This window comes from Phoenix dactylifera, chromosome 2, assembly GCF_051530095.1.
Source record: "Phoenix dactylifera cultivar Ajwa chromosome 2, Ajwa_hap1_PhDact_Kaust_v1.1, whole genome shotgun sequence".
Taxonomy (NCBI): domain Eukaryota; kingdom Viridiplantae; phylum Streptophyta; class Magnoliopsida; order Arecales; family Arecaceae; genus Phoenix; species Phoenix dactylifera.
Genome location: NC_143191.1, coordinates 53246534 through 53271565, shown reverse-complemented (window position 1 = coordinate 53271565; position 25032 = coordinate 53246534). Strand labels below are relative to the sequence as shown.

At 41.8% G+C, this 25032-nt stretch overlaps 2 protein-coding genes across 2 annotated transcripts; one reads left to right on the top strand and one right to left on the bottom strand.

Annotated features, from left to right (window-relative positions):
- Positions 1-1979: 1979 nt before the first annotated feature.
- LOC103719764 (uncharacterized) lies at positions 1980-11943 on the top strand. The gene is made up of 7 exons (XM_008809152.6): positions 1980-2313; positions 3704-3901; positions 4092-4364; positions 4711-4813; positions 5524-5642; positions 10669-10845; positions 11361-11943. Exons 1-7 carry the CDS (start codon positions 2047-2049, stop codon positions 11904-11906), a joined length of 1683 nt encoding a protein of 560 aa, XP_008807374.3. The 5' UTR covers positions 1980-2046; the 3' UTR covers positions 11907-11943.
- Positions 11944-13185: 1242 nt separating this feature from the next.
- On the bottom strand, positions 13186-25032 carry LOC103719765 (AP-1 complex subunit sigma-1). The gene is made up of 7 exons (XM_008809153.4): positions 24921-25032; positions 15478-15564; positions 14382-14473; positions 14170-14278; positions 14047-14082; positions 13875-13961; positions 13186-13478 (listed from the first exon to the last, which is right to left on the bottom strand). Exons 1-7 carry the CDS (start codon positions 24921-24923, stop codon positions 13407-13409), a joined length of 486 nt encoding a protein of 161 aa, XP_008807375.1. The 5' UTR covers positions 24924-25032; the 3' UTR covers positions 13186-13406.

The following is a 25032-nucleotide window of genomic DNA, read 5'->3' as shown; positions in this document are numbered from 1 at the left end:
TTAGAATCTGTAATGTAATAATTTGCATACTGAATTGAATCACTAATAATAGTGTATACCTTATCACGCCTCAGAGTTAAATATTAGGGAGTAAGGAACACATTTTAGTATATCCTGTTTTGCAACCATTTTTTTTAGTTTTCTACAGAATATTAGACTTAAAAATATAAACAAAACTAACCTATTTAGTTTCAACTTTAGATTCATCTTCTCGTTGCATTCATTGCCAACATTCAAAGCCCTAACAAAGTCTACTCTGACAATGTAAGTAGAAATCCGCTGAAAAATAAAAAGCAAGAGTATGACATTCATATTAGAAGGAAAAGATGGCCAAGGTTAACACAACTTCATAGCGGAAAAATTCTGCGGTGTTAAAGTATTTTTTACAAATTCTGAACCTTGTTCTATAACTCTCTCTGTTTCTTATTAGTCAGCAACACTTACTGCTTAGTTATCTTCTGTTCTTTCTTACTGTTGAGATATTACATCATAGAAAGAAGAGGCTAGGTTGATAAGGAAGAAAAAAGATGTCAGAACAGAATGATGATGGTCCATTTGTCTTGAATCCTCCTTAGATATGATGAGGCCACACCATTTTGTCAATATTTTGTTCCTTTAGGTATGCATTATAGACCTATGATGTACTGATATTCTGCACCTCTTTCATGCATTCATGATGACAAAGATACAATTCATAGTTTCTCATAATCCAAACACATAACACCTGAACTTTAGGCCACCCTCTTATCATTGTATTTACCATTTCTTTCTCTAATGGTAGTAAGTCATGCAAAATACCTAAATTTTTTCAGTTTTTGGTTACTATAGAAGGGAATTCACCAATACTTGGTGATTGAGAGTTCATAAAGCTGATTCAAATGGTCGAGAGAAATCATGAAGATTATCATGATTTTAGGTTACTATCGAAAATAATAAGAATCAATAGGAATACGAGACAATTTTATCCTATAAAAGTTAATAAGTGGTGGATCCATTCAATTTCCATGTGGGGAGATGAACATGCAAAGCTTCATAAAGTTGGCAGACGTTTTTTTGTCTTATGAATGTCTAACAAATTCTATCTAATCAACTATGGCCCATCAATTATAAAGATAAAATTCTCCTTAGTACTAAATTATGTAATGGACCCTCTCGATTCCCCTCAGCTCTCCTGGTGCAAAACATACACAATAATATAGAAAGGCTATGAAATACATGAGAACTTAAATATTATATATATATATATATATATATATATATATGCATGCCTCTGTGTGTGTGTGTGTGTGTGATCTATTAATAATTTGCTGCATATGTTAGAGAAAAGTAATATAGAGATTATTGTGCGTTAGCTTGCTGGTTCAGATTAAGGTCATGCATGCTGGAAGAGAAATCATAAGGGAAATGGGTAATAGTACCCTTCACCAATCACGTAGCATAAAAACTGGTTTGGTTGTTGTTGCTCTATGTGCTGCCCTTATACTGGGTTATCACCCTCGTGTCTCCGCTTATAGTGTAGATAAATTTGTCTCCAAAGTACACAGCGATTTTGTTTGGGCCAATCACAGATCCGAGTCAGAGCCACTGTATGATTTTTTTTTTTTTTATTTTGTTGGCCGCATTCATACCGATATGAGTCACCGTTGTACCGAAAAAAAAAAAAAAAAAAAAGCGGCCCTTAGTGAACCGGTCTTCTGCCGGTTTTTAACTTTTGGGGGTTGAATTGGGGGCTGCCTATCACCACTACCTCTTTTATGCGGATCCTCTCCTTAGATTCTCCCTCCAGGAAAGATGCTTTGCCTTTCAAATTCCATGTACCACCTCCTAGTATCTCATTTACCAAGAAACCCTCGCTCATAAATAAATACCAATAGCCCACTTGAGGGTTCCTTCGTCAATTTGTAAATGCTTAAGGTTCGTTTAGTAAAAAGGAAATTTACGCTCCCACGACACGCAACGGCTCGTGGAAGGGAAAGGAATGTTTCCAATTCCAAACCACAGGGGCTCCAAAACCCTGGAGTCGATCCGAAGAGTTCTAGGGTTCCGATGGGCAGGGCCGCGGCGGCGACGACGGCCGCGGTAGTGGCGCTGCTGGTGTACTGGGTGCTGAGCCGGAGGCTGCCAGGGAAGGCGGGGGAGAAGGGGAGCGGGAAGAGGAGGAGGTTCGTCCGGCGGCCGACACAGGCCCCGGCGACGTGGCGGGATGTAGTGGCGACGCTGGCGGAGACGGTGCGGTTCACATACTCGGAGACGTTAGGGAAATGGCCCATCGGGGACCTGGCGTTCGGCATCAACTATCTAATGAGGCAGCAGGTCAGTTGGGTTTTGGTCAATTTGGATCAATTTGTTCGAATTATTATCCAAGCAGCGACATTTTTTATGATTATTTATTTTTATACAGCTTCGGGGTTTTCTTTGAGTATAAATGAGAAAATTGCAACCAATTAGATGATTTCTAACAGAATATTCAAGAAGAGTAGCTTTAGTCTCATAAAATTTGGATCTTTTCGTTTTTATATTTTTCATTTTAGGTTTTATTTTTGATGCATTGAAGTGTTTTTCTGCTTATCTTTTACTCATTATGGAAAGAAGGCAAGAATGATCTTCATACTGTCTTCATGTAGGAAGTGTAGATTATTTGGCCATTGGTTATCTTGTGCAAACACAGGTAAAATTTGGCAACATATTTTATGAACTTTTAATAGATCTTGATTTTTTTTGGTTTCCCCTCCCTTTTTAGTTCTGTTTTATGCGCTTCTTTGGGTCCAAGGGAAGACAATTATATTAGATGACTTCTGTCAGAACACGTAAGAAGTCTGCTCGAAACCTTATAAAAATTGGATTTTTTTATTTGTTAATTTTTAGTTTGAGCTTGATTTTCGATATCCTGAAGTGACCTCTGCTTAAATTCCACCCATTATAGACTAATATAGGGTGAAGAGCTGAGAAAAGGAAGGAATAATTGTTGTCGACTCAAAGTGTCTTCATGTGGGTGATACTGTAATAATCCTTTGCAGTTGGTTATTCTTGTAGACAGGAAATAGTGGTATTGCAAATCAGCTACATCAAAAAAAATATTGCTAATAATGTGGTGGATACAAGTTTGGAGTCGCTTCTCTTTTTTGGGTCTTATTTGGTATGAAGTCATTTGGAAGTTGACAGTGGTAATGCGCATACTCACTCAATTTTGACTATAGTGTAGCTCTAGGGTCAGTTTCTTGATTAGCATCATTGGATTTTGGTCTCATGGCTCAGGGTTTGATGTTGCATCTCATACAAGGTCTAAAATGTGGGAGACCTTCATTTCATGCTTTTCCTTAATTTGGTTGTTAAGAGTTGTTTCAAGGGTTTAGATTATGTGATGGAGGGATGGGGAAGATAGGAAGGAGAAAACAAAGAAAAAGATAAGCATAGAACATCTGCTAAGTGCACTGTCTTTGTTGTGGAAGTGCCAAGTTCATTTGGCCTATGAAACTAGGAAATAATGTAAGCAAACCAGATTTTGGTCTCAACGGAAAGGATTCATTTCCTATAGTAGTTGTGCTGGTCTTATAGCTCTATCGCATCATTCTATGCTCAAGAAGTTTTAGCTTTGTTTGAGTAGATAATGTAACTGTACTAAATATCATAAAGCAATTCTACCATGACATTTGATAAGAGAAATTGATGATGTCAGAATGTAATATCTAATGTGCTGTTGCAGGGTAATCTACAAGTTGATAGTGTGTATGCTGGAAATAATTGCACAGAATTGAAAGGCCGTGAAGTTATGGTGGAGTTGATTTATCTGTTAAGGTTTCTAAACCTTTGCATGTGGTTCTCAAAGAATCCATTTCAAGTATTCTTGGAGAATGCTGGGTGTTCCCAAGAAGATGTCCTTCTTCAAGAGCCTAAGGCAGGGGTGTGTAAGTATTGGAATAGGCAAATAGCCCTCTATTAGTTAGTTTTTTCCCCTGTTTTCCTGCTTACTTTCTTTTGCTTTCTTCTTTTTTCAGTATCATGGTATCTGGTGTTTCTTAATTCTTTTGATATAATGACGCTAAACCCCACAATCTTAAAGTTTGCTTAAATTGCTTCTCAACTCTATGCAGCTGCTGAAGCCCTCATTCGCAATTTTACGTGATAGAAATTCCAAATGTCTTCTTCTCTTAATCCGAGGGACGCATAGCATTAAGGATACACTGACAGCAGCAACGGGTGCAGTGGTTCCTTTTCACCATTTAGTTTTACGTGAAGGCAGTGTCAGCAGTTTAGTCTTAGGTTATGCACACTGTGGGATGGTTGCTGCAGCTCGTTGGATTGCAAAATGTACCACCTTCACGCTCCTTAAAGCAGTCAATCAATATCCAGATTACAATATCAAGGTAGATTTATCTAATTTTGTAAACATACAAAGTAAGCTCAGCATGAAAAATTTAATTTGCTGCACCTTTTCCCCAAGCATGACTCTTGGAGTTAAGAGTTTACTTGGAGTACCACACAATTTCAAAACAGAGCAATTATAGATGCAAGAATTGTTGTGAAGAAAATCCTTTTCAAGGTTTGCTAGTATGAATCGTGAAACAGAAACCAAGTTTTATTTCTTAGTTTCTTCATTTCATATAGTAATTTCTTTTTGCACTAGTGCTTCATAATATACACGATCTAAAATGCCATGATTATAAATTTATATATTTAAACCTAGGGGTAATATTTACTTTTGATTTTTAGATCATTGGGCATTCACTGGGTGGTGGCACTGCTGCACTTTTAACATATATTCTTCGGGAACATGAAGAATTCTCATCAAGCACGTGTGTTACATTTGCTCCAGGCATGTATCTACTGAATTACTATCTTGTCTTGATCTGATGAATAAATATAAAAGTCTCTTTATCAAAATATTTTAATTTGATTTCTTTGCAAGTAAGGGATTGTAGAATTGGGACAAGGATTGATGGTTATGGTTATCTAAAATTTTGTTCTTTTTCACTTTGTATATCTAACCCCTTTTAGTGCCCTGTCAGAAGTTCACAAGAATTCTCCTTATCCCTAATACTATTACTCCCCAATTAGACAATACTCCTTAATCCTTATCATGCACTCGCTCTCTCTTATTGATCTTTTGCAGTTGCAATGGATGTTTGGCATTACATGCTACATTGGTGGATCAAAAGATGACAACATCTATGAGGCATTGTGAGGATATGACGTTCATATATATAGTAATGTTACTGTATATAATTGATCACCATTCCCTCTCACAAACATAGAACCATTCAATAAGAGTACTGTATCTTGGCAAGTGATTTTTCACATGAATTTGTGTCAATGCGATACCCTATTGATATTTTGAATGGTTAATGATTATTTAGCTGCAATTTTCTAGTAATAATGGAACATTGTATATATACATGACCTACACTAATTGGGTTATTGTATGCTAAATCCACAACTTCTGCATATGATTATGCGAACAACTTATTATATATGTAGTTTTAAGATAGATTTTCTTAACTTTCAAAGTTACTATATGTTCTCTAGCTGCCTGCATGACATGGGACTTGGCGGAGTCGGGTAAACATTTTATTACAACTATTATCAATGGATCTGACCTGGTGCCCGCATTTTCATCTGCTTCTATTGACAACCTTCGTTTTGAGGTACCTCCATAATAACTTTGATGTGATTTTTATGTTTTGATTTATTAATGTTGTTTTTTTAACATGCTTGTTGAAAGTTGGGTGTAGATAGTTGAAGAAAAGTGATGTTGATATTCATGCATAGCATCTTCCCTTTTTTGTAACATTAATAACCTATAAAAATATAGAGGGCAGGCTTTGGCGCAATGGTAAGTTTTCTCCATTATGATCTAGTTGTCAACGGGCTTGAAACACGAGAACAACCTTTCTACATGCCGGGGCAAGGCTGCGCACAGCTAAACCTTCCCAGACTCCGTAATGGCAGGAGCCTCGTCCACAGAGACGCCCTTTTTAGTAACCTATGAATTGCCAGCATTGGATTATTATACTATAGTGGTCTAGAGCCACACAAAATGTCAGCGTATTTATTTACATGAAGGATTAGCTTTGTACCTTCTGAAAAGTAGATATTGTTATTAGTTGACATGGTTTTGATGTTTAGATGATGGTAGCAAATGAATTTATGTGAACAATCAATGCCAACATTATCATGACCATCTACTTTTCTTCTTTATAGCTGTTTTTGGCTTTCTTGAATGTATTGCTGCATTCTTATGCTGTTGTGGTGGATTGTTGATAACATTTTATGGTAGAAGCAATAGGTTCTTCTTTCCCTTGCATTTGTCGTAGCGGATAGGAGATCTATAAATTTTTGGAAGTGGGTGCACATTTTGGTATTGCTTAATGTCAGTATTCTGGACAATGCTAGCGTCTAACATGTTATGATGTGTTATGCATGAGTGGTATAATATATAATAATTTTGATCTATATAAATATCATTATGATTTCAATCTTCCTTTACGCAATTGCTTTTCATTATGGGAAAAAATATCTCATTATATTTACCAGACAAGAAGACTGCAGGTCTCCCAAGCTAAGTTCTTTATTATACTTTTTGTACTTGTAAGTCAGCTTGTGTACTGTCCCTTGTGTTGCATATCATAATAATGTTAGTGGATTTGTTGAAAATTGAGAATAATATGTGGATTATTGTGATAGACCGCCCGACATGCTCAAGCCCGAAGCCTTTAAGGCAGGCTTGGGCTAAGGTTTTAGGCCCGAGTCAGGTTTGAGAAATAAGGTCGTTTATTAAACAAACCTGACCCGAGCTTAGCCCGGTCCAGTAGGTTCGGCATCTACTACAAAAGAGATAATCCACTTCAGATAACCACGTATTTGCTTGGCAGCATGTGGAATGGCCGAGAGTGGACCCTTTTGGATATATGACCCAAGCCTAGAGTGGATTTATGTGAAGAACTGTTTGATGGAAAACAACTTTCACATTTAGTTTAGAGAGCACTTTTTTATTAAGAATTCCTCGTTCCTTTTTGTGTGAATTCACCAATGATGAATTAATAACTTGTAGAGCCCTGTCTATTCAATCTCTTGAGCCCTAAAGAAAACCTCTTTCCCTCAGACTCTATATCTTTTAACTCAATATATGTGGACACCTAATATCGATAAGGGTTCACCCACTCCATTGATTTTTTAAAAAAAATATTAGGTTTTGCCTGGCCGAAGACTGGCCTGGCCCGAAATTTTTTTAATACTAGGTTTTTATGATTAAACCATAGATTTTGTTGATATGTAGACTTAATAGGAGAAGATCTAGAATCTCAAAGTACCTATTTAAGAGGTTTGAAATTGCTATTTAAAAATATTTAATTATTCATATAAGCATTTTTAAGTATTTTTATTATTTTTTATAAATTAAAAAAATGTTTAGGTAGCTAGAAGCTTGGCCCGAAGCCTGAAGCCTGAGTAAGGGCCAGGCTTGGGCCTGAAAAGTATGCCCAAGGTCAGGCCAGGGGCCCATGCCTAAATAATTGTTTTAATATTTGGGCAAAGCTTAACCTGAACCTATGTCGACCTGGCTTGCGAACAGGTCCGATTGTGAGGTACTTAGTTTCCCATCTGCCTATCACCTTGTCATATCCTGTTCTTACTCGATGGAAAATGTTTAGGCATCTTTTGGTATCACTTTTATTTTTTCTATTTTCAAAAATAAAAAAATAAAAAAATTATTTCTATTTTTCTAATTTTTAAAATATAAAATATTTAGTATGGTGAATTATTTTTAAAAACATAAACTTTGTGATGGTGGTAGAGGCTGTGGTAGTGCCAACAGTATTGGCGGAGGCAATAGTAGTGTTGATGATGGGGGTGGCAGTGGTGTGGTGGAGATAGTGATGATGGTAGCGGGGGAGGCAGAGATGATGACTGCATTGGTGTGGCAGAGGAAGCAGCAATGGAGTAGTGATAATAATAGTGGTGGCGGGAGTACCAACTATATGGTGGAGCAATGAATGTTGGTGCCAATGGTGGCATCAATGGTTGCCATGTAGCAGTCAACGGTTGCTATGTAGCAGAGACGGCATGGGTGGTTGCAATGTAGCGGAGACAGCATGGGTGGTGGTGGCATTAGCGGCAATAGTGGCGGCAGTGGCGATGATGGTAGAGTTGACGTGAAGGTGGTAGTAACAAATATGAGTTTCTTATTTTTGAAAATATTGAAATTAAGAAATTCTTACTTATATTTTTTAAAAAATAATAAAAATAATATTTAAAAATAAAAAATAAAAATAATAGCATCAAACATGTTTTTTGTCTCAGTTTTGGTAGTTATATTAAAAATAAAAATAAGAAACAATAGTGATGCCAAACCATATTTAGGCCCTGTTTGGGATTGTTGTTACCAATAGAGCTTTTGAAAAGTAGAGCTTTTGGAAGTAGAGTTTTTATTAAAAAAACTATTTACTATTTCGTAACTATATTTCTAAAGTGTTGTGAAGTTTTAACATATGTTTGGTAATCAAAATGAAAAAGTGCTTTTAGTATGATAAAATTACAATAAAGGATATTGCATAGTATTGCATAGTAGAGTATACAATATAATATTATATATTATTACATATTAAAATATTATTATTTTGTATAATATTATTAAAATATAGTATAATATAATATTGAATACTATAGCATAATAATATAACATAATACGATATGATATAATAATATATTATTAATAGTACAATATTACTACAATGTAATAATGTAATATAATATAACATAATAATATTAGATTATTATTAAATATTATTATATTAGATTGTATTATTGTAATATAATAATAATATATGGTATATTTATATTATAATGATATAATATTATTATATTATATTATATTGTATTATATTATATTGTCTTGTTATATTAGTAATAGTATATTATTATATCATTACAATAATAATATATTATATTATCATAATATAACTATTATTATTACTATTATATAATATTATGATTGCAAAAATATGCTATATTATGCTTATAATATAATATAAGAATATATTATATTATAATTATGTATTACTACAAGAATATAATATATTATACGATTATAATATAATAATAAAATATAATATAACATAACATTTTATTAATTTGTTATTATATTATATTATATTATATTATAGTATAATAATATATTATGGCATGATATAATATAAGATGTAATCATGAGATTTGTTGATGGGCATTTTGGTCATCAAAAAAAAATTATTAAAACCAAAACAACTTTCCAATATTGGCCAGAAAGCACTTTTGGAGAGAAACTCCAAAATAGAGTTTTTTTCCAAATAGACGTTTTCAACTTTATGGCAAAGCCAAAGCAATTTTTCGATTTTTTACCAAACACCACTATACCATCCAAAAGTGCTTTTGGAGGGCCAGAAATTGTTTTCTAGCCTACCAAAAGCTTTGTCAAATGGGGCTTCAGTATATTTGACCTACTTTTAGTTTTCTGTTTGTAGTCAACAAGCTCATAATGTAAAGTCTAACTAATGTTTTGATGAAGTTATTCACATTTCCAGATATCTAGGACTTGTAAATTTCAGAAGCATCTGAAATTTTATATTCAACTATATTAATTTGTCAAACAAATCCAGGTAATAAACTGTAGCAGAAATTGGCAGATAATATTTTTAAGATGACTACCCATAGAGATGGGATAAGGATCGTCCTTTATGTTTGTGTAGATATCACTTTATTTACTTATGTAAACCTGCATGGGTTATCTACCTTTTAATCAATCAAGTTACGTTCCTTTTGTTTTTGATGTTGTGTGTAGACTTTAAAATTCCAACTTTTAAACTATGTGAAATATTTTAATTATGTATTTCAAAGAAACTAGAAATAAAGGTAATTATGAAGAAAATTGTCATCGAAACAACAATAAAAGACTAAATGTTTTTCCACCTTAATGGGGTCAGTTATGGAGCCCAACCTGAAAGCTTCGGGAAAGTGTTGTGCTGAATTATTGGCTGGTTAGCAATATGTAATTTATTTTTTCATGGCTTGTGCAAGTTTCAGAGAAGAGGGGAGTACTATCAATACACAAACATGGCATAAATACATATCCATAAACAAGATAGCCACTTAAACTCACCAAGTTTGCCTATCCTCCACTCCTGTACTACTAGTAGAAGTATATTGGGCTTCTCCACATGACATCATCCGTACAACTGCATCCACACAACATGCTTGAATCCCAACCTCTCGTTACTTTGGTTTTGGTTTCAAGATTCTTTGTTGTCACTCTTTTTAATTCACAGTTAATACTATTGTTAAATCAAGACTCTTAAGATTTTCCCCACCACATTTCTGTGCTCCTTCTTTGTGGACTGCCATCCCTCTTCCCTACCAAGTCCTCTCATGGTTTTCTTTGAATGTGAACAAGGCATATATTACATATTTCAAAAATCTTGTCATGTAGTAACTCAATGTTTACGCAATACATAATCTTTAAAATCTTTCTACATTCTTCTTTTAGTATATATCTGTTGCGAGTTGGCATGTCTTCAATTTTACATGGCTTGTTGCTTATTATAGGTATATTAAGCATTGCACCTGCACTGATTTTGCTTTTCTTTTTTAATCTTCATTTCTCTTACCAGTTGTTTATACTCAAATTGTTTCTTTATGCAGGTCACAGCATCATCATGGCTAAATGATCTGAGGGATCGCATTAAACGAACAAGATTTTTAAATGTTGTATATCGCTCTGTGACCACTTTAGGTTCTCATCTTCCATTGATATCCCATTCAAGAGCTAGGGTTGCAGGCACTGATACACGTCTACAGCCTGTGTCCGACAGTTCTGAGGTGAAGTATCTGAACTTTTCAATTGAATAGCTGGATTGGCTGGCAGTGATGATTCTCCATGGGGATTTTTTTTCTAATTTTTTTCCGCATTATTAGAATTATATGATCAGTGGATTTGTACTGATTTATGTATATGCATGTATGAACAATCAAATTTTAGATACTTTACATGCTGCTGTTTGTTCCTGTTGATCTGTAAGGATGCATATTCCATACAAGTGTCAGAGGCTAAATATATGTTTTCAGGGTGGAGAGTAGTTGAATAATTCTTATATTGATAATCTCCTATCTTATCCCACTTAAGTGTTATCTTCTGTATGAAACTATGGATCATTCTTTTTCCATTTGCCGATCCTTAATGTAAAGGCTGTAGTTAGGAGCCACTCCTCTGTCTTCGCAGTCATCAAAGGATGCTCCTGAACATGTTGTTGGCACAGTTACAAGCCCTTAAGATGATAGAAACCGGCTCTCATCCCACATCTGGAAGTAACTCCTGCTCTCTTATGATTGAACAGGTCAGCGCAGAGCCAGTGCTGGACGAACCAGAGTTTGTCTCAAGTGGCTCATTCAATGGGAAACCAGCTGGGATAGAGAAACTTAAGCAGCTTGATCAAAGCTCTGGTGCCACATTAGTAGAAGAAATGACTGAAGGTGAACTATGGTCTGCATTGGAAAAGGATCTTCACGGGAATGATGAAGATGATAAGGCTCGGGAAGAAGAAGCAGCTGCTGTGAAGGAAATAGAAGAAGAGGAAAGCATGGTGCTAAAAAAAGCTGCAGAAAATAAACTGCCATCACCATCGGAGAAGCACCAGTTCTATCCTCCTGGCAGAATCATGCATATGGTTATGTTGCAAGCATTGGATTCTAACTTGGGCAAGGATGCTATAGGTGACAAAGATGTTGGTATTTATGAAACTCCAAGATATTTGTATGGTAAGATTCGGCTCTCACGGACTATGATAAATGATCACTATATGCCGATGTATAAACAAATGATGGAATTACTGATTGACAAACTTGGAAAAGATGACAATGGTTGTGAAACCATTTTAATATGAAAAAGAAATAAAGAAAACAATTGATGATTTATAATGATTGGTCTAAAGTGATGTATAGACCCCAAGAAAGCTGACACAACATCACAGTTTAATAGCTTTACTGTGCATCTTGGTTCTAGGGCAAGCAACTGAGTAGTCTTGAATTTTGAAAACCTTTTATGTGCTGTATTTTCTATAAAGCAAGCATTTCGAAAGAGTGAAGACACATGGATGACTGCAGCAAAGCCCAGAAGCCCTAGGCATTGTTCGGCATCAATCAACAAAAGCAACATAAACTGTAATGTGGTTGATATGTGAGTTTTTGTCCAATGGTTTTTAGGATATTAATTTTGTTTTTTTGGGATAATTAACTACAGACAATGAACATGTGTTCCCCCCACTTATTTAAACATAAGCTTTTATTTGTTTAATTTTCTTCTAGAATGGGTGCAATTCTTTAAGGCTGCGCTTGGTAGTGGGGATAAATTTTGGAGGGTAATCCTGTCTATTATTAATAGGCTAAACAATTCCATGAAATAAGTTTATTTTCAGTATTTTGTTGGAGAGATAAGCGGAGGAATAAATGAGTGCATCCATTTCATAATTATTTCGATTTTATTACAAGGATAAAATTGCCCTCCTTTTTGGAGTGTTTAAAGAGTGGATAGAGGCAAAATTATAATTGAAGTGGGATATGTTCTCTCTATGCCATGGAATGATTCTATTTTGTTGTTCTGAGGGAATATAAATATCCAGACAAATCTATTTCTTGGACATATTCTAAGACTATTCCATGACTGTCTCTGAACATTTGGCAAGCTAATCCCCCGCCTCAGTCTTTAGTACTCCACCTCATGGACTTTGTTATGCCGGCATTTCCTTTATTGAACCTTGATAAAAATGAAAGCCATAGGCACTTGCAAAAGAACTCAGACTAGTGTCCTGCAACTGAGTTTGATCTTTACCCCGAAAACACTTAATGCTTTACAATATCCTGCCATCCAATCAGCAAGAGCTTCTAATTTAATTCTAACAATAGCGATAAAGAGGAGATCAATCAGGTTGCTGAACAACTACTGTCAGAGCAACTTCCCCCAGAAAACATATCACCAGACGCAGACTTGCTCAAAAAAATTTCATCCATTTTTTAATATAATTCTTTCCCTATCCTGAGGCCCCGAGTTCAATCACAAGAGTTTTTTGGTAGGAAGTTCAGTCGCAGCGTTGCCTGACCAAACCAAAATGGGAGCCATTACAAGACAGCGCAGTGTTGCTGACAAGATAACATAAAGCTTCACTCTGTAAAAGTTGAGCCCTTGCATACAGGCATCTGTACCTATATTTAAAATACCAGCCAGAGTAAACGATATATACAGTACATTGTTCTCACTTCAAATAAACCATAAAATTGTCTTAGCACAAGCTAAAGGAATTATACAATTAGTATAATACCAATGTGCCCCATGAAAATGAAGTTAAGAACAAACGCATCATTAATTTGATACAAAACCACTGAATTTTCTACTTGGTAGCCTGCGCAATCATGTTGCTAATTGAACTAGCCTGCTCTTTGGCTGTTTCCACCAATGCATCCTGCAGACCAAATTCAAATTGTTAAAACAACATTTTTCTAATAAAGGAACTCTGAAAGGACAGCAGTCTTGTTATTCCTCTCCTTGATGGTTATTAAGAGAGAGCTCGATGATCGAAAGGACAATAATAGAGCAGCAGATAAATGAAAACAAGAATTTTTTTCCCTTAAACAACCGAGGAAATATCATCCTCACGCATGTTTTCTAAAAAAAATATTTGTTATTTCTACCTATTTTTTATTCTCTGACAATTATATGAACTGCTATCTGATGAAAGTGAAATGTCATCTATCATAAACAGTCAATATGAACTACAGTTGAAATGTTCCTAGATTGTAGGTTGAAACATCAACTGGTATAAAGGTGATATCAGAGCAGAACAGTTGTAATTATTTACCTGTGCAGCTATGAGCCGTGCAACAGTTTTCTTGCTTGGCTCCTGAAGTTCCCCGGCAATCAGAATCTCATCCAATATATAGTATGCCTGCTCATAAGGCAAGTGCCAGGGATGTCAGAGCAGAAAACAAATATGAAAATTGACCCAATTAAATGGCAATATATGGCAATACCTTGTGAAAATTGAAGATCAAGTCAAGCTCACAGACCTGAGAAAGTGTACAGAAATGGTAATTTTATATAGGAATGCTGTTTACGTATCAAGAGTATATATAACTATCAAGCAGTCAACTCACACTGCCAAAGTATCGATCCAATATCTCAACGAAATGATGAATAATTTCAAGAATTTCCAGTTCATTGTCATCTGCATCAATGCACATGCAGAAGTAGAGGCTGGCATATCTGTAGATGCAACAAGAACATTATTTGGTAACCCCAGAAAACAGCATAAAAATTGGCAGACCTTGAAAGCAACATGTTGATATTAATTTTAACATGACATTACCTTCTATATACAACCTTGTATCCTTTCCACTCAACAAAATTGCAGAGCTTTGGACCTCGTGCGAGAATCATTCCACTAAGCTCTCGAATGACCTTTGTAAGACAATGAAGCATTTAGGAAGCACATAAATTGAACCTTTGTAATGGCTCCAGTTTTGGAACTGGAACCAATTTAGGAAGCACAAAAATTGAATGAAAGTTCAAATTTTCTCTGCTTATTTCCATTCAAACATATCAGGGAGGAGAGGTGATACAGGATATCAAGAAAACATCACTTCATTTATGCTACTGACTCTTCAGGATGGTAGTAAGACCTTCTTTCTATAACAGACAAACTAGCATGCCAAATAGAACAGCCACAAATGTCAACTTCGAAGTTACAAATGCAATGGTAAGCTTAACATAAAATTACCTGTTTAAATAAAATGGAAATGTAACATCTACTTGAGATTATAAAACAAGCTTTAGCCCATCAATTCAGGGTCAATTTTATGTCTTGGTATCAAGAGAGAAGCAAGAAGCCCCATGACATAAGTCATTGACACCTGAGGTCTTGAATGGATGAAAGCCAGCCATTAGCCAAACACAAAAATTATCGATCCAGCATGCTAGGTAGGTATGCATTTCCTAGACAAAGTGGAACATGATAGAAGTGATGAACCCACTATGAAGAAAAATTGGCCTAGTTTCTTTTCCGTCATCTTCCCATCAGTCATAAATGTCTGGGTATCAAATACATGAGCAGAAAACAAATCTCAATATATATATTCAACAAGCCACAAATTGCATTTCTTGAAACAGGTGAGCAACAAACAGAAGCGTTAATTCAAATGTAAAACTAGATTAGATATAAAAGATACAGAAACATAGGAGAGGATACCAATGTTCAGAAAGCCACAAGACAATCGGGTTACCACAGATATTACAGGAGGAAAACAGTTCCATTTCTGAAGACACAACTTAAATGGTAAACTTTACATAAGACAAGCTTTTGAAACCAAGAAATCAAACAGTAAAATAAGTTAATATATCAGGGACAATAGAAAGTAGCAACATATCAAAAAGGATGGACTATAAAATTTTACAGAACAGCATACCTTGGTTCTTTCTTTTTGTGAGTACGGGGAGTACCATTTTGTCAATCTAACCTTTCCTTGTCGACTAATTAAAACTACAAAATGGATCTGGAAAAGGTGAAAATGAAATAAATTATTAGACATGCAATACAAGAACAGATGCCAAGGCCTTCAAGCAAGTAGAAACTCTTAGCTAGCATGTTTAACAACAAGAAGTGAAATCTCTCTCTCTCTCTCTCTCTCTCTCTCTCTCTCTCTCTCTCTCTCTCTCTCACACACACACACTCATTATCAAATATCTTATTCACTTAGTTCGATCATCTCTCACAGTGAACAAAAATGGAGAAAAATGCAAGTATTAGTGGAGCAGAATTAGTGTTTGGGATAAAGGCATTATTATTGAAATTTACTATGCAGTTGGCTCTCTTGTTTTCTTATACATTCATTCATCTTCCATGACCCGTGTGCACATAGATGCAATCATCAACCAATAACTAGAGGATAGACAATAGGTTGACCTTGTGATCATAAAATTCAAATGACTGTTACATGGAGCCTTCTTGAATGGAGTTTTTCTCTATAGCCAACTGCATATCTGATCGGATAAAGTTTGGATGATGCTAATTATACTGACCCGCAATATGATACCACCCTGATTTGTCCACCACTTCATCTTCTACTCCCACTTAAATGCAACCAGCAAAATCCCTTTGACGTCCCCCATTTCTAACACTACAAACTTAGACTTCCCACACATCTGCCCGGGCATTCTCATCACTACTACTCTAACCTTACATTCCCAGCACCTTCTTTGGTGCCCCTTGATGGGGGTCAAAATGGATCGTCCAGCCCACAACAAAAAGGAGGCCCAATTTCGGCCCGATACACACCAACGCCGATTAGACGTATCCTCAATCCAACCCAGAATCAACCCGACCTCGGACTCTACCGAAAGTTCCTCCAACTTCCTGTATTCGCCAACGCGCCCCAAGCAGACGTATCCTCAGTCCAACCCAGAATCAACCAGACCTCGGACTCTACCGAAAGTTCCTCCAACTTCCTGTATTCGCCGACGCGCCCCGGCCAAGCTCGGGGCGCCCTCCTTATTTGCCAGCACGCTCTGGCCAAGCTCGAGGCGCCCTCCTGTATTCCCCGACGCGCCCCGGCCGAGTCTGGGGCGCTTGCCTTATTCGCTGACGCGCCCGACCAAGCTCGGGCACCCTCTCCAGCAATGCACCCCGACCCTCAGGCTCGAGGCACCCCACCAAGCACGCCTCCAAATTTGGGATGCTAGGCTGACCTCAATACCCATCTAGCTGACCTCGCCAAATGCCAGATGCAGCCTCGGCAAGCTACGCCTCGCCAACCACCGCACCCATGTGCATCCATTCGCCCTCCTACGTGGCCGTGCATTGCGACGTCGCCACACCATGCTCCGATTACCAATGCAGGACGGCCAGGGGCAACATCTTACCGTTCCCAAGAACGGACTCCACTGCGCGCCATAAGCAAGCCCAAGCAGCGCGCCACTCCCACTCATGATGATAACGGGCCATGCCCTGCTACAGCTGTCAACGTCTCGCCATTCCCCAGGACAGACTCCACCACGCGCCACAAGCTAGCTCAGGCTGCACGCCACTCCCTCTCATAATGAGGAGGGGCCATACCTCCGCCACCTAAGCGCTCCTACCAGGGCTATAAAAGATCCCAACAGGTAACGCCTAAGAGACCTTCGGGGCTGGATATACAAACCTCCACTCTAACTTGATCGTCGGAGAGCCCTCACCGAAAACACCGGTAAGGCTTTGTGTAGGTACACCGCCGGTCACAGGAGGTCGCTCTCCCCGTCTTCTTCTTCACTCCGACAGCTCCTTCGACTCCTCCAGCGCAGTCACCCTCGGGCCAGATTTGAACCACAACATTTCTGGCGCTAGAAGGAGGGTCTGAGTCGTGACCATGAGATTAAGGAGTCACGGAGCTCCGAACGCGTCGAGTGACCAAGCGTCGATGCCTGGCCACTCCCTTCAAAGTCCGCCTCCTGCAGCACCTTCGCCGGCAGACCAGATCCTCCAGGTCCAGCCAGAGCAGTTTTACCTACTGGCTCAACAAGTCCAAGCTCTTACTGTCGCCATTCAAAGCCTTCAGCCGGTAGGAGCCTCATCTTTCGTCGAGCTCGACAGAAAGATCGAGGAAGTGGGGCGGCAAGTCCAAATACTCCGGAGACAAGTTGTGGAGCGCTACAAGGGGCGTCGTCAGTCAAGGAGCAGATCCCCTCGAAGGTCTAGTAAGTACGCCCCCCTCAGCTTTGCGGAGTATACTCCCCTCACGTCCTCCCGGACGGAGATCCTTATAGAGATCGAGGATCGCGGCTACCTCCGACCTCTACCTAAAATGCGACCATCAGTATCGCGAAACACCAGGACAGGTAGTGTCGCTTCCACAAAGACCATAGTTATGACCCGGAGGACTGCTACCAGCTCCATGACCAAGCCGACAGAATGGAGTTCGACGGACAAAGCCCGAAGCCGCTCAATGGGCCCGACAACAATTTCCCCAGTGCAGGCACCGTCAATACTGCCCCTCCCCATCCTATATGCTAGTGGCCCTTTTCGACTTCGGGGGGCAGGGGCGAGGCTGTGCCCCCGTTAGTCTGGGTCCCACAACCCGGGATGTAAGCTATAGCTCCCGGATGGGACTTTAGCCCCGCCAGGTCAGGGTTCCTTTTTTTAAAAAAAAAAATCAGAATGTGTCTATTAATAAAGTCACTCCCTGGGATTTCTCTAAAGTGTCTCCGAAACCCCTAATGGGCTCGCCACACTCCAGCTGCCCCCACAGCGCGAGTCATATGTTGATTTATCGACAAAGTCGTCCTTCGAGCTCGGCTCGGGACGCCCTACAGCATCGATTGAGAGTCAAAGGGCCTCACGACTGCAGGATCTATCGACAAAGTCGTCCCTCGAGCTCGGCTCGCCCTGCAGCATCGATTGAGAGCCAAAGAGCCTCACGACTGTAAGATCTATCAACAAAGTCATCCCTCGAGCTCGGCTCAGGACGCCTTGTAGCATCGATTAAGAGCCAAAGAGCCTTACGACTGTAAGATCTATCAACAAAATCGTCCCTCGAGCTCGGCTCGGGACGCCCTGCAGCATCGATTGAGAGCCAAAGGGCCTCACGACTGCAGGATCTATCGACAAAGTCGTCCCTCGAGCTCGGCTCGGGACGTCCTGCAGCATCGATTGAGAGCCAAAGGGCCTCACGACTGCAAGATCTATCGACAAAATCGTCCCTCGAGCTCGGCTCGGGACGCCCTGTAGTATCGATTGAGAGCCAAAGGACCTCACGACTGCAGCATCTATCGACAAAGTCGTCCCTCGAGCTCGGCTCGAGACGCCCTGCAGTATCGATTGAAAGCCAAAGGGCCTCGCGACCGCAGGATCTGTTTATAAAGGGCGCCCTTGATCTGAGTGGAGGGACGCCCTGCGGCGTCAACTGGGAGCCGTTAAAGAGCACCCCCGTCCGAAGTACTCTATAAAGTGCGCCCCCGATCTGAGTTGGGGGCGCCCTGCAGCATCAACGAGGAGCCGTTGAAGAGCACCCCCGTCCGCAGTACTCTATAAAGTGCGCCCCTGATCTGAGTAGAGGGCGCTTTGCGGCGTCAACGAGGAGCCGTTGAAGAGCACCCCCGTCCGCAGTATAATATTCTCGAGCTGGTATCAACCCCCGAGCGGATTTCTATTCTCGAGCAGGTCTCGAGCTATTTCTGAGCTGGAATCAACCCTCAGGCGGAATTCTATTCTCGAGCTAGTATCAACCCTCGAGCGGATTTCTATTCTCGAGCAGGTCTCGAGCTAGTCCCGAGCTAGAATCAACCCTCGGGCGGAATTCTATTCTCGAGCTGGTATCAACCCTCGAGCGGATTTCTATTCTCGAGTAGGTCTCGAGCTATTCTTGAGCTGGAATCAACCCTTGGGCGGAATTCTAGTCTCGAGCTGGTATCAACCCTCGAGCGGATTTCTATTCTCGAGCAAGTCTTAAGCTATTCTCGAGCTGAAATCAATCCTCGAGCGGAATTCTATTCTCGAGCTGGTATCAACCCTCGAGCGGATTTCTATTCTCGAGTAGATCTCGAGCTATTCCCGAGCTGGAATCAGCCCTCGGGCAGAATTCTATTCTCGAGCTGGTATCAACCCTCGAGCGGATTTCTATTCTCGAGCAGATCTCGAGCTATTCCCGAGCTGGAATCAACCCCCGGGCGGAATTCTATTCTCGAGCTGGAATCAACCCTCGAGCGGATTTATACTCTCGAGTAGGCCTCGAGCTTGTGACAACCTTGAACAGATTTTTCTCGAGCTACTTTCAAGTCAGTTTTCTTCCTTCGCCAGCATCGCCTCTTTGGGCCAGGCTCAAGCTAGCCTGTAATATTAAACAAAGAGCCACGAGCTCAATTTACTAGAGGATTATTCGCAAGACAAAAGCAAATGCCGAGCATGAGGACTTTGGCGAATGCCCAAAGCAGCCCCTGCTATGAGAGATAGACTCAAGCCTGAGCTGCGTGGTTCGGATTTTTGACAACCGGACACAAAGCAGGACGAGCTCGAATGCCTAGCCAGATTATAAGGGCGAAGCAAAAGAAGCTCGAACACTCAACAAAAGGTACGAAGTACTAAAAGAAACTGTATATTTCATTAACGTCAAAAAGGGGCCAAAGGCACAATACAAGGGAACCCGACCTAGAGGTCGGGCAGAATACAAAAGGCCCGAGGCGGCCGACCTTACAAAAATAAGAACAGAAAACTAGTTAATCTGGATGACCTCCACATCGGCGTTAGGAGCGGATTCCGTTCCAGTAGCGACTTCAGGGACGACCTCTGGTCTGACTTCGGCGATGGCTTCTGCGGCACCCCCGGCCATTTCGGCAGCTTCGTCCAGATTTGGCTGAAGGGTACTAAGGTTGGATCAAAAAAAGTCGCTAGACTTGATCGCGACAATTCTCGAAGCCCTGAATCATCGCAGTAGCAGCCCCTTCCGCCAGCTCGTTAAGATACTCTCCCGACTGGCGGAACTTCCTAACGGCCTCACAGGCAGATTCCTCCAAGAGGCCTTCAAGTTGCCCGACCTTTGGCCTCAGCTCCTCAACCTCGCTCTGAAGGCGGATCAGAGCAGCTTCAAACTCGGAGATCCGACCTGCAGCGGATGAACAAGCCCGGGAGTGATCGGCCTCCATTTCCCAGATCTGAGCAAGCTTGTCTTTAAGTAGGGCCTCAACGGGTCGTACCTTCTTTCTGGCACTCCGAAGCCGTTGCTTAGCAACCGCAGCCCTCACCTGCTGCTCAACCAGTGTCGCCCGCTCCTCGGCCTCCTGTCCCTGGAGCTCAACACGCTCCACCCTCGGCCTAAGCGCCCTTATCTCCTTCCGGTAGGTGAGCATGCTAGACATCAGCATGTCAACCACATGAAGGGACTGGCACAAAAGATGAAGTCAGTGCAGGTCGGACACTTGCAAAGAAAATGAATAAGCAGAAGGGTTGCACTACTCACCCGGACACTGTTTGAATAAATACGACGAACAAAGTCGTCGAAGTTCTCCTCCATTAAGGCTCGATCGCGCAGGAGCATGATGATGCGCACGAGCTCGCTAGGGCCGAGTCGCCCTTAGATATGCGGCACTGATGCCGCGATGGTCTTGTCCCGAACTTGGAAGGAATGGAGTCGACCCCGGTTGACGTCGGAACCCCAGGAGGAGTCAAAACCCCAGCGAAGGTTGGAGCCTCAGGGAAAGTCGCGACCTTAGCAAGGGTTGGGCCCACAAAAGGAGTCAGGAGCTCGGACCCGCTCCCCAACTCGGGACCCGATTCAGATAGTCGGATAGCTTCTCCGGCCTCTTGGACTTGGCCGATGGACACGGCCGCCACTGAACCAGAAGGGCTCCCCCTTGCCGCTAATAAGGGCACCTCGTCCGCCGCCGCGAGAGCCTGATCAAATCCGACTTCATCAAGGGCGGCAACCTCAAACGCTTCAAGCTCACTCCGCTCAATCTCAGAGTCGGAGCTAACTCTGGTCTTCTTTGGCCTTCTTTCGGGTTGAGCCCCCTCCGAGGTGGCCATCCTCTTTCTATACTTGGCCATCAACGTCTTGGCGTTGAAGATCATCCCTGCAATATCTGATGACAAAGGTCTTATTAAGACCCAGCATGGAAAGAAAAAAGGAGCAACTAAGTTACTCTTACCTTCGGGGCGAGCCGGGCTCAGGCCAAGATTTACCAAAGCCTCCTCGGTGAGCAGGTCGGAGAGCTGTGGAGTTTCCTCCAGCCCGAGCAAACTATCTAAAATACCCTGCTCGGACTGCGACAACTGTGGGAGCTTATTATTCGCTGAGGCCAGCAGAAAACTCCAGGTCAGATTAAACCCCCACGACCGCTCGGAGGAAATAAGGAAAACTTGTTCTTCCACCCGTGGTTGGAGGTAGGAATACCCCTGAAAAGCTTATGGCCTCCTCGGGAGGAGAAGTACCACCATCCTTTGTCTGCGGGGTTGTCCTTTAATATAAAGCAACTCCTGAAGACGTTTACTGAGGGGAGCAGACCGTGTGCAAGGCAAAGGGCGAGGAAGCCAAATATCATCCTCCACGAGTTCGGGACGAGCTGTGCAGGCACAAGACGGTAAACCGTCAGAAGCTCTCCCACAAACTCGTGCAAAGAGAATCCCAGCCTTGCTCGGAGCATCTCTATGTACACTCCAATCCAACCTTTAGGAGGGTTGGTGACTCGCCCTCCGAGGTCCGGGAGCTTGAGAACAAACTCCGGAGGAAGAAAGAATTGGGAACGAACCATGCCCAAATCCTCATCACTCAAAAGCGAGCCGGTCCCGTGTGGACCCAGGCCCGCCTCAAGCTCAGTCTCCCATGCACCGGAAGAAGTCTGAGCTCGGAACAAACCTGTGCCAAACATCAAGACCCTCGTAGGCGAACTCATTGCCTTGTTCACAGGAATACAAAGAGGAGAAAAGACAAGAGACTCTCCGAGCGATCGAGAGAAGGATAAAATGCCAACTCGAAGAACTCGCCGAAGAAGATGATCGGGGAGAAGCGGGACGATCGCCGGAGATTATGAATAGCGTTCAATGCGAAGGTCGACGAGGAGCTCCCAAAACGCCCAAGGAAAGGCTTGAACACCACAGTGATGACGGCTGAGAAGAAAAAAAGTAGAGGCGGAAAGGATCAAATAATGATCCTACGGCCCTCTCCAGGTCTTATATAGTCCACTACAACGGCTCCGATCGGATAGCCCAAGCGATCAGGCAAGCCAAATTCCGCCACATGGCAAACTCCGAAACGGCCTCAACAAATCTTTCCGAATCACAGCACTAAATGCCGATCATAATGAAGGGTGCTCCAGAGATCTAAACTTTAATAGCCGGCCTCTCGCATTCTACTGGACGAGACGCTTCGGAGAATGGAGCATTAATAACTGGCCTCTCGCGTTCCATTAGGCGGGGCGCTTCGGGAGACGAGGCATTAATAGTCGCCCCTTTTTTTCATTCCATCCAACAACCTCTTTTTGAAAAGGATGCACACGTGGAACGCAAAAAAGTCCCCCCGACGATTTGTGCTCAAGATGGCGTGGTAGCTCAAGCCACCTAAGCCCAGCTCCGAAAGTCTAACTCAATGCTCTCGGCTATAAAATGCCCTAAGTATCCCCAGCTCGGTACGTGCATTTTCATAAGCGCTTGGCTAATGCGCAGGACGATCAATAGTCCAGCTACTTCTTTCGCCTGAGCTGGAGAGCAACTCGACCTCGGAAGTCGGAGGACAAATGATGGTGGTCAAAATGGATCGTCCAGCCCATAACAAAAAGGGGGCCCAATTTCGGGCCAATAGACACCAACGCCGATCAGACGTATCCTCAGTCCGGCCCAGAATCAACTCGACCTCGGACTCTACCGAAAGTACCTCCAACTTTCTGCATTCGCCGACGCGCCCCGGCCAAGCTCAGGGCGCCCTCCTTATTCGTCAACGCGCCCCGGCCAAGCTCGGGGCGCCCTCCTTATTCGTCAGCACGCCCTGGCCAAGCTCGGGGCGCCCTCCTATATTCGCTGACGCACCCCGGCCGAGTCCGGGGCGCCTGCCTTATTTGCTGACGCGCCCGACCAAGCTCGGGCGCCCTCTCCAGCAATACACCCCGACCCTCGAGCTCGGGGCACTCCACTGAGCACGCCTCCAAATTCGGGACGCTAGGCTGACCTCGGCGCCCGTCCAGCCGACCTCGCCAAATGCCAGATGCAGTCTCGATAAGCTAGGCCTCGCCAACTACCGCACCCATGTGCATCCATTCGCCCTCCTACGTGGCTGTGCATTGCGACATCGCTACACCATGCTCCGATTACCAGCCCGGGACGGCCTGGGGCAACATCTTACCGTTCCCAAGAACGGACTTCACTGCGCGCCATAAGCAAGCCCAAGCAGCGCGCCACTCCAACTCATGATGATAACAGGCTATGCCCTGCTACGACTGTCAACGTCTCGCCATTTTCCAGAACAGACTCCACCGCGCGCCACAAGCTAGCTCAGGCTGCGCGCCACTCTCTCTCATAATGAGGACGGGCCATACCTCCGCCACCTAAGCGCTCCTACCAGCGCTATAAAAGATCCCAACATGTAATGCTTAAGGGACTTTGGAGCTGGATATATAAATCTCCACTCTAACTTGATCGTCGAAGGGTCCTCACCGGAAATACCGGTGAGGCTTTGTGCAGGTACACCGCCGGTCATAGGAGGTGGCTCTCTCCGTCTTCTTCTTCACTCCGGCAGCTCCCCCGACTCCTCCGGCGTGGTCAACCTCGGGCCAGATTTGAACCACAACACCCCTAATGGTCAAATTCTTCTTCCCTTATTCCTTTCCAAAGGTTCTATATTTACGACCATGAAAAAATATATAAAGGGAACTACAAATGAGGGAAAGAGCATTAATCGCTCGCACGAATTAAATATATATGAAAGGCTCCGTAGCACTCGGATTAAAGAACGACCAATCAAATTATTCAACAAGATTCTTTCTGCCAATCATCGAAATGCATTCCGAGATCTAAAGGGAGGCCCGTCAGAAAAACTTAAAACTCCAAAATGTCATTTTAAAATACAAATACCAAAAGGTTTTGAAATGAAATCAATAATCTACGACTCGCATCATGATGCAGATAACTCCATCTCTACTGATAGAAAGCAAACAAAAGAATTAGCCATAACACAAGTAAATCAACGAGACATAAACGTTCACATGATTACAAGAAATCAAACCGTTCCCACACCAAATCATCCCATTCAGATCTACAAAGATCTCAATACAAAGTACAATTCATCAAAAAAAATGCACAAACCCTGAATCCTAAATCCGAGCGAGAAATCCACAAAGAAAACAAGAAAATACTTCGATTAAAACAAGACTTTGGGATCGATTTAAGGGAACAAACCATTTTTCTGGGAGTCGATCGGCCCTCTCGCGTGCCTCTTCCTCGGAGCTTCGATCCAGCAAAGAGTCTTCGGTGTGGAACGGAGGCAAGGTTGGAGTTTTGTCTGATTCTC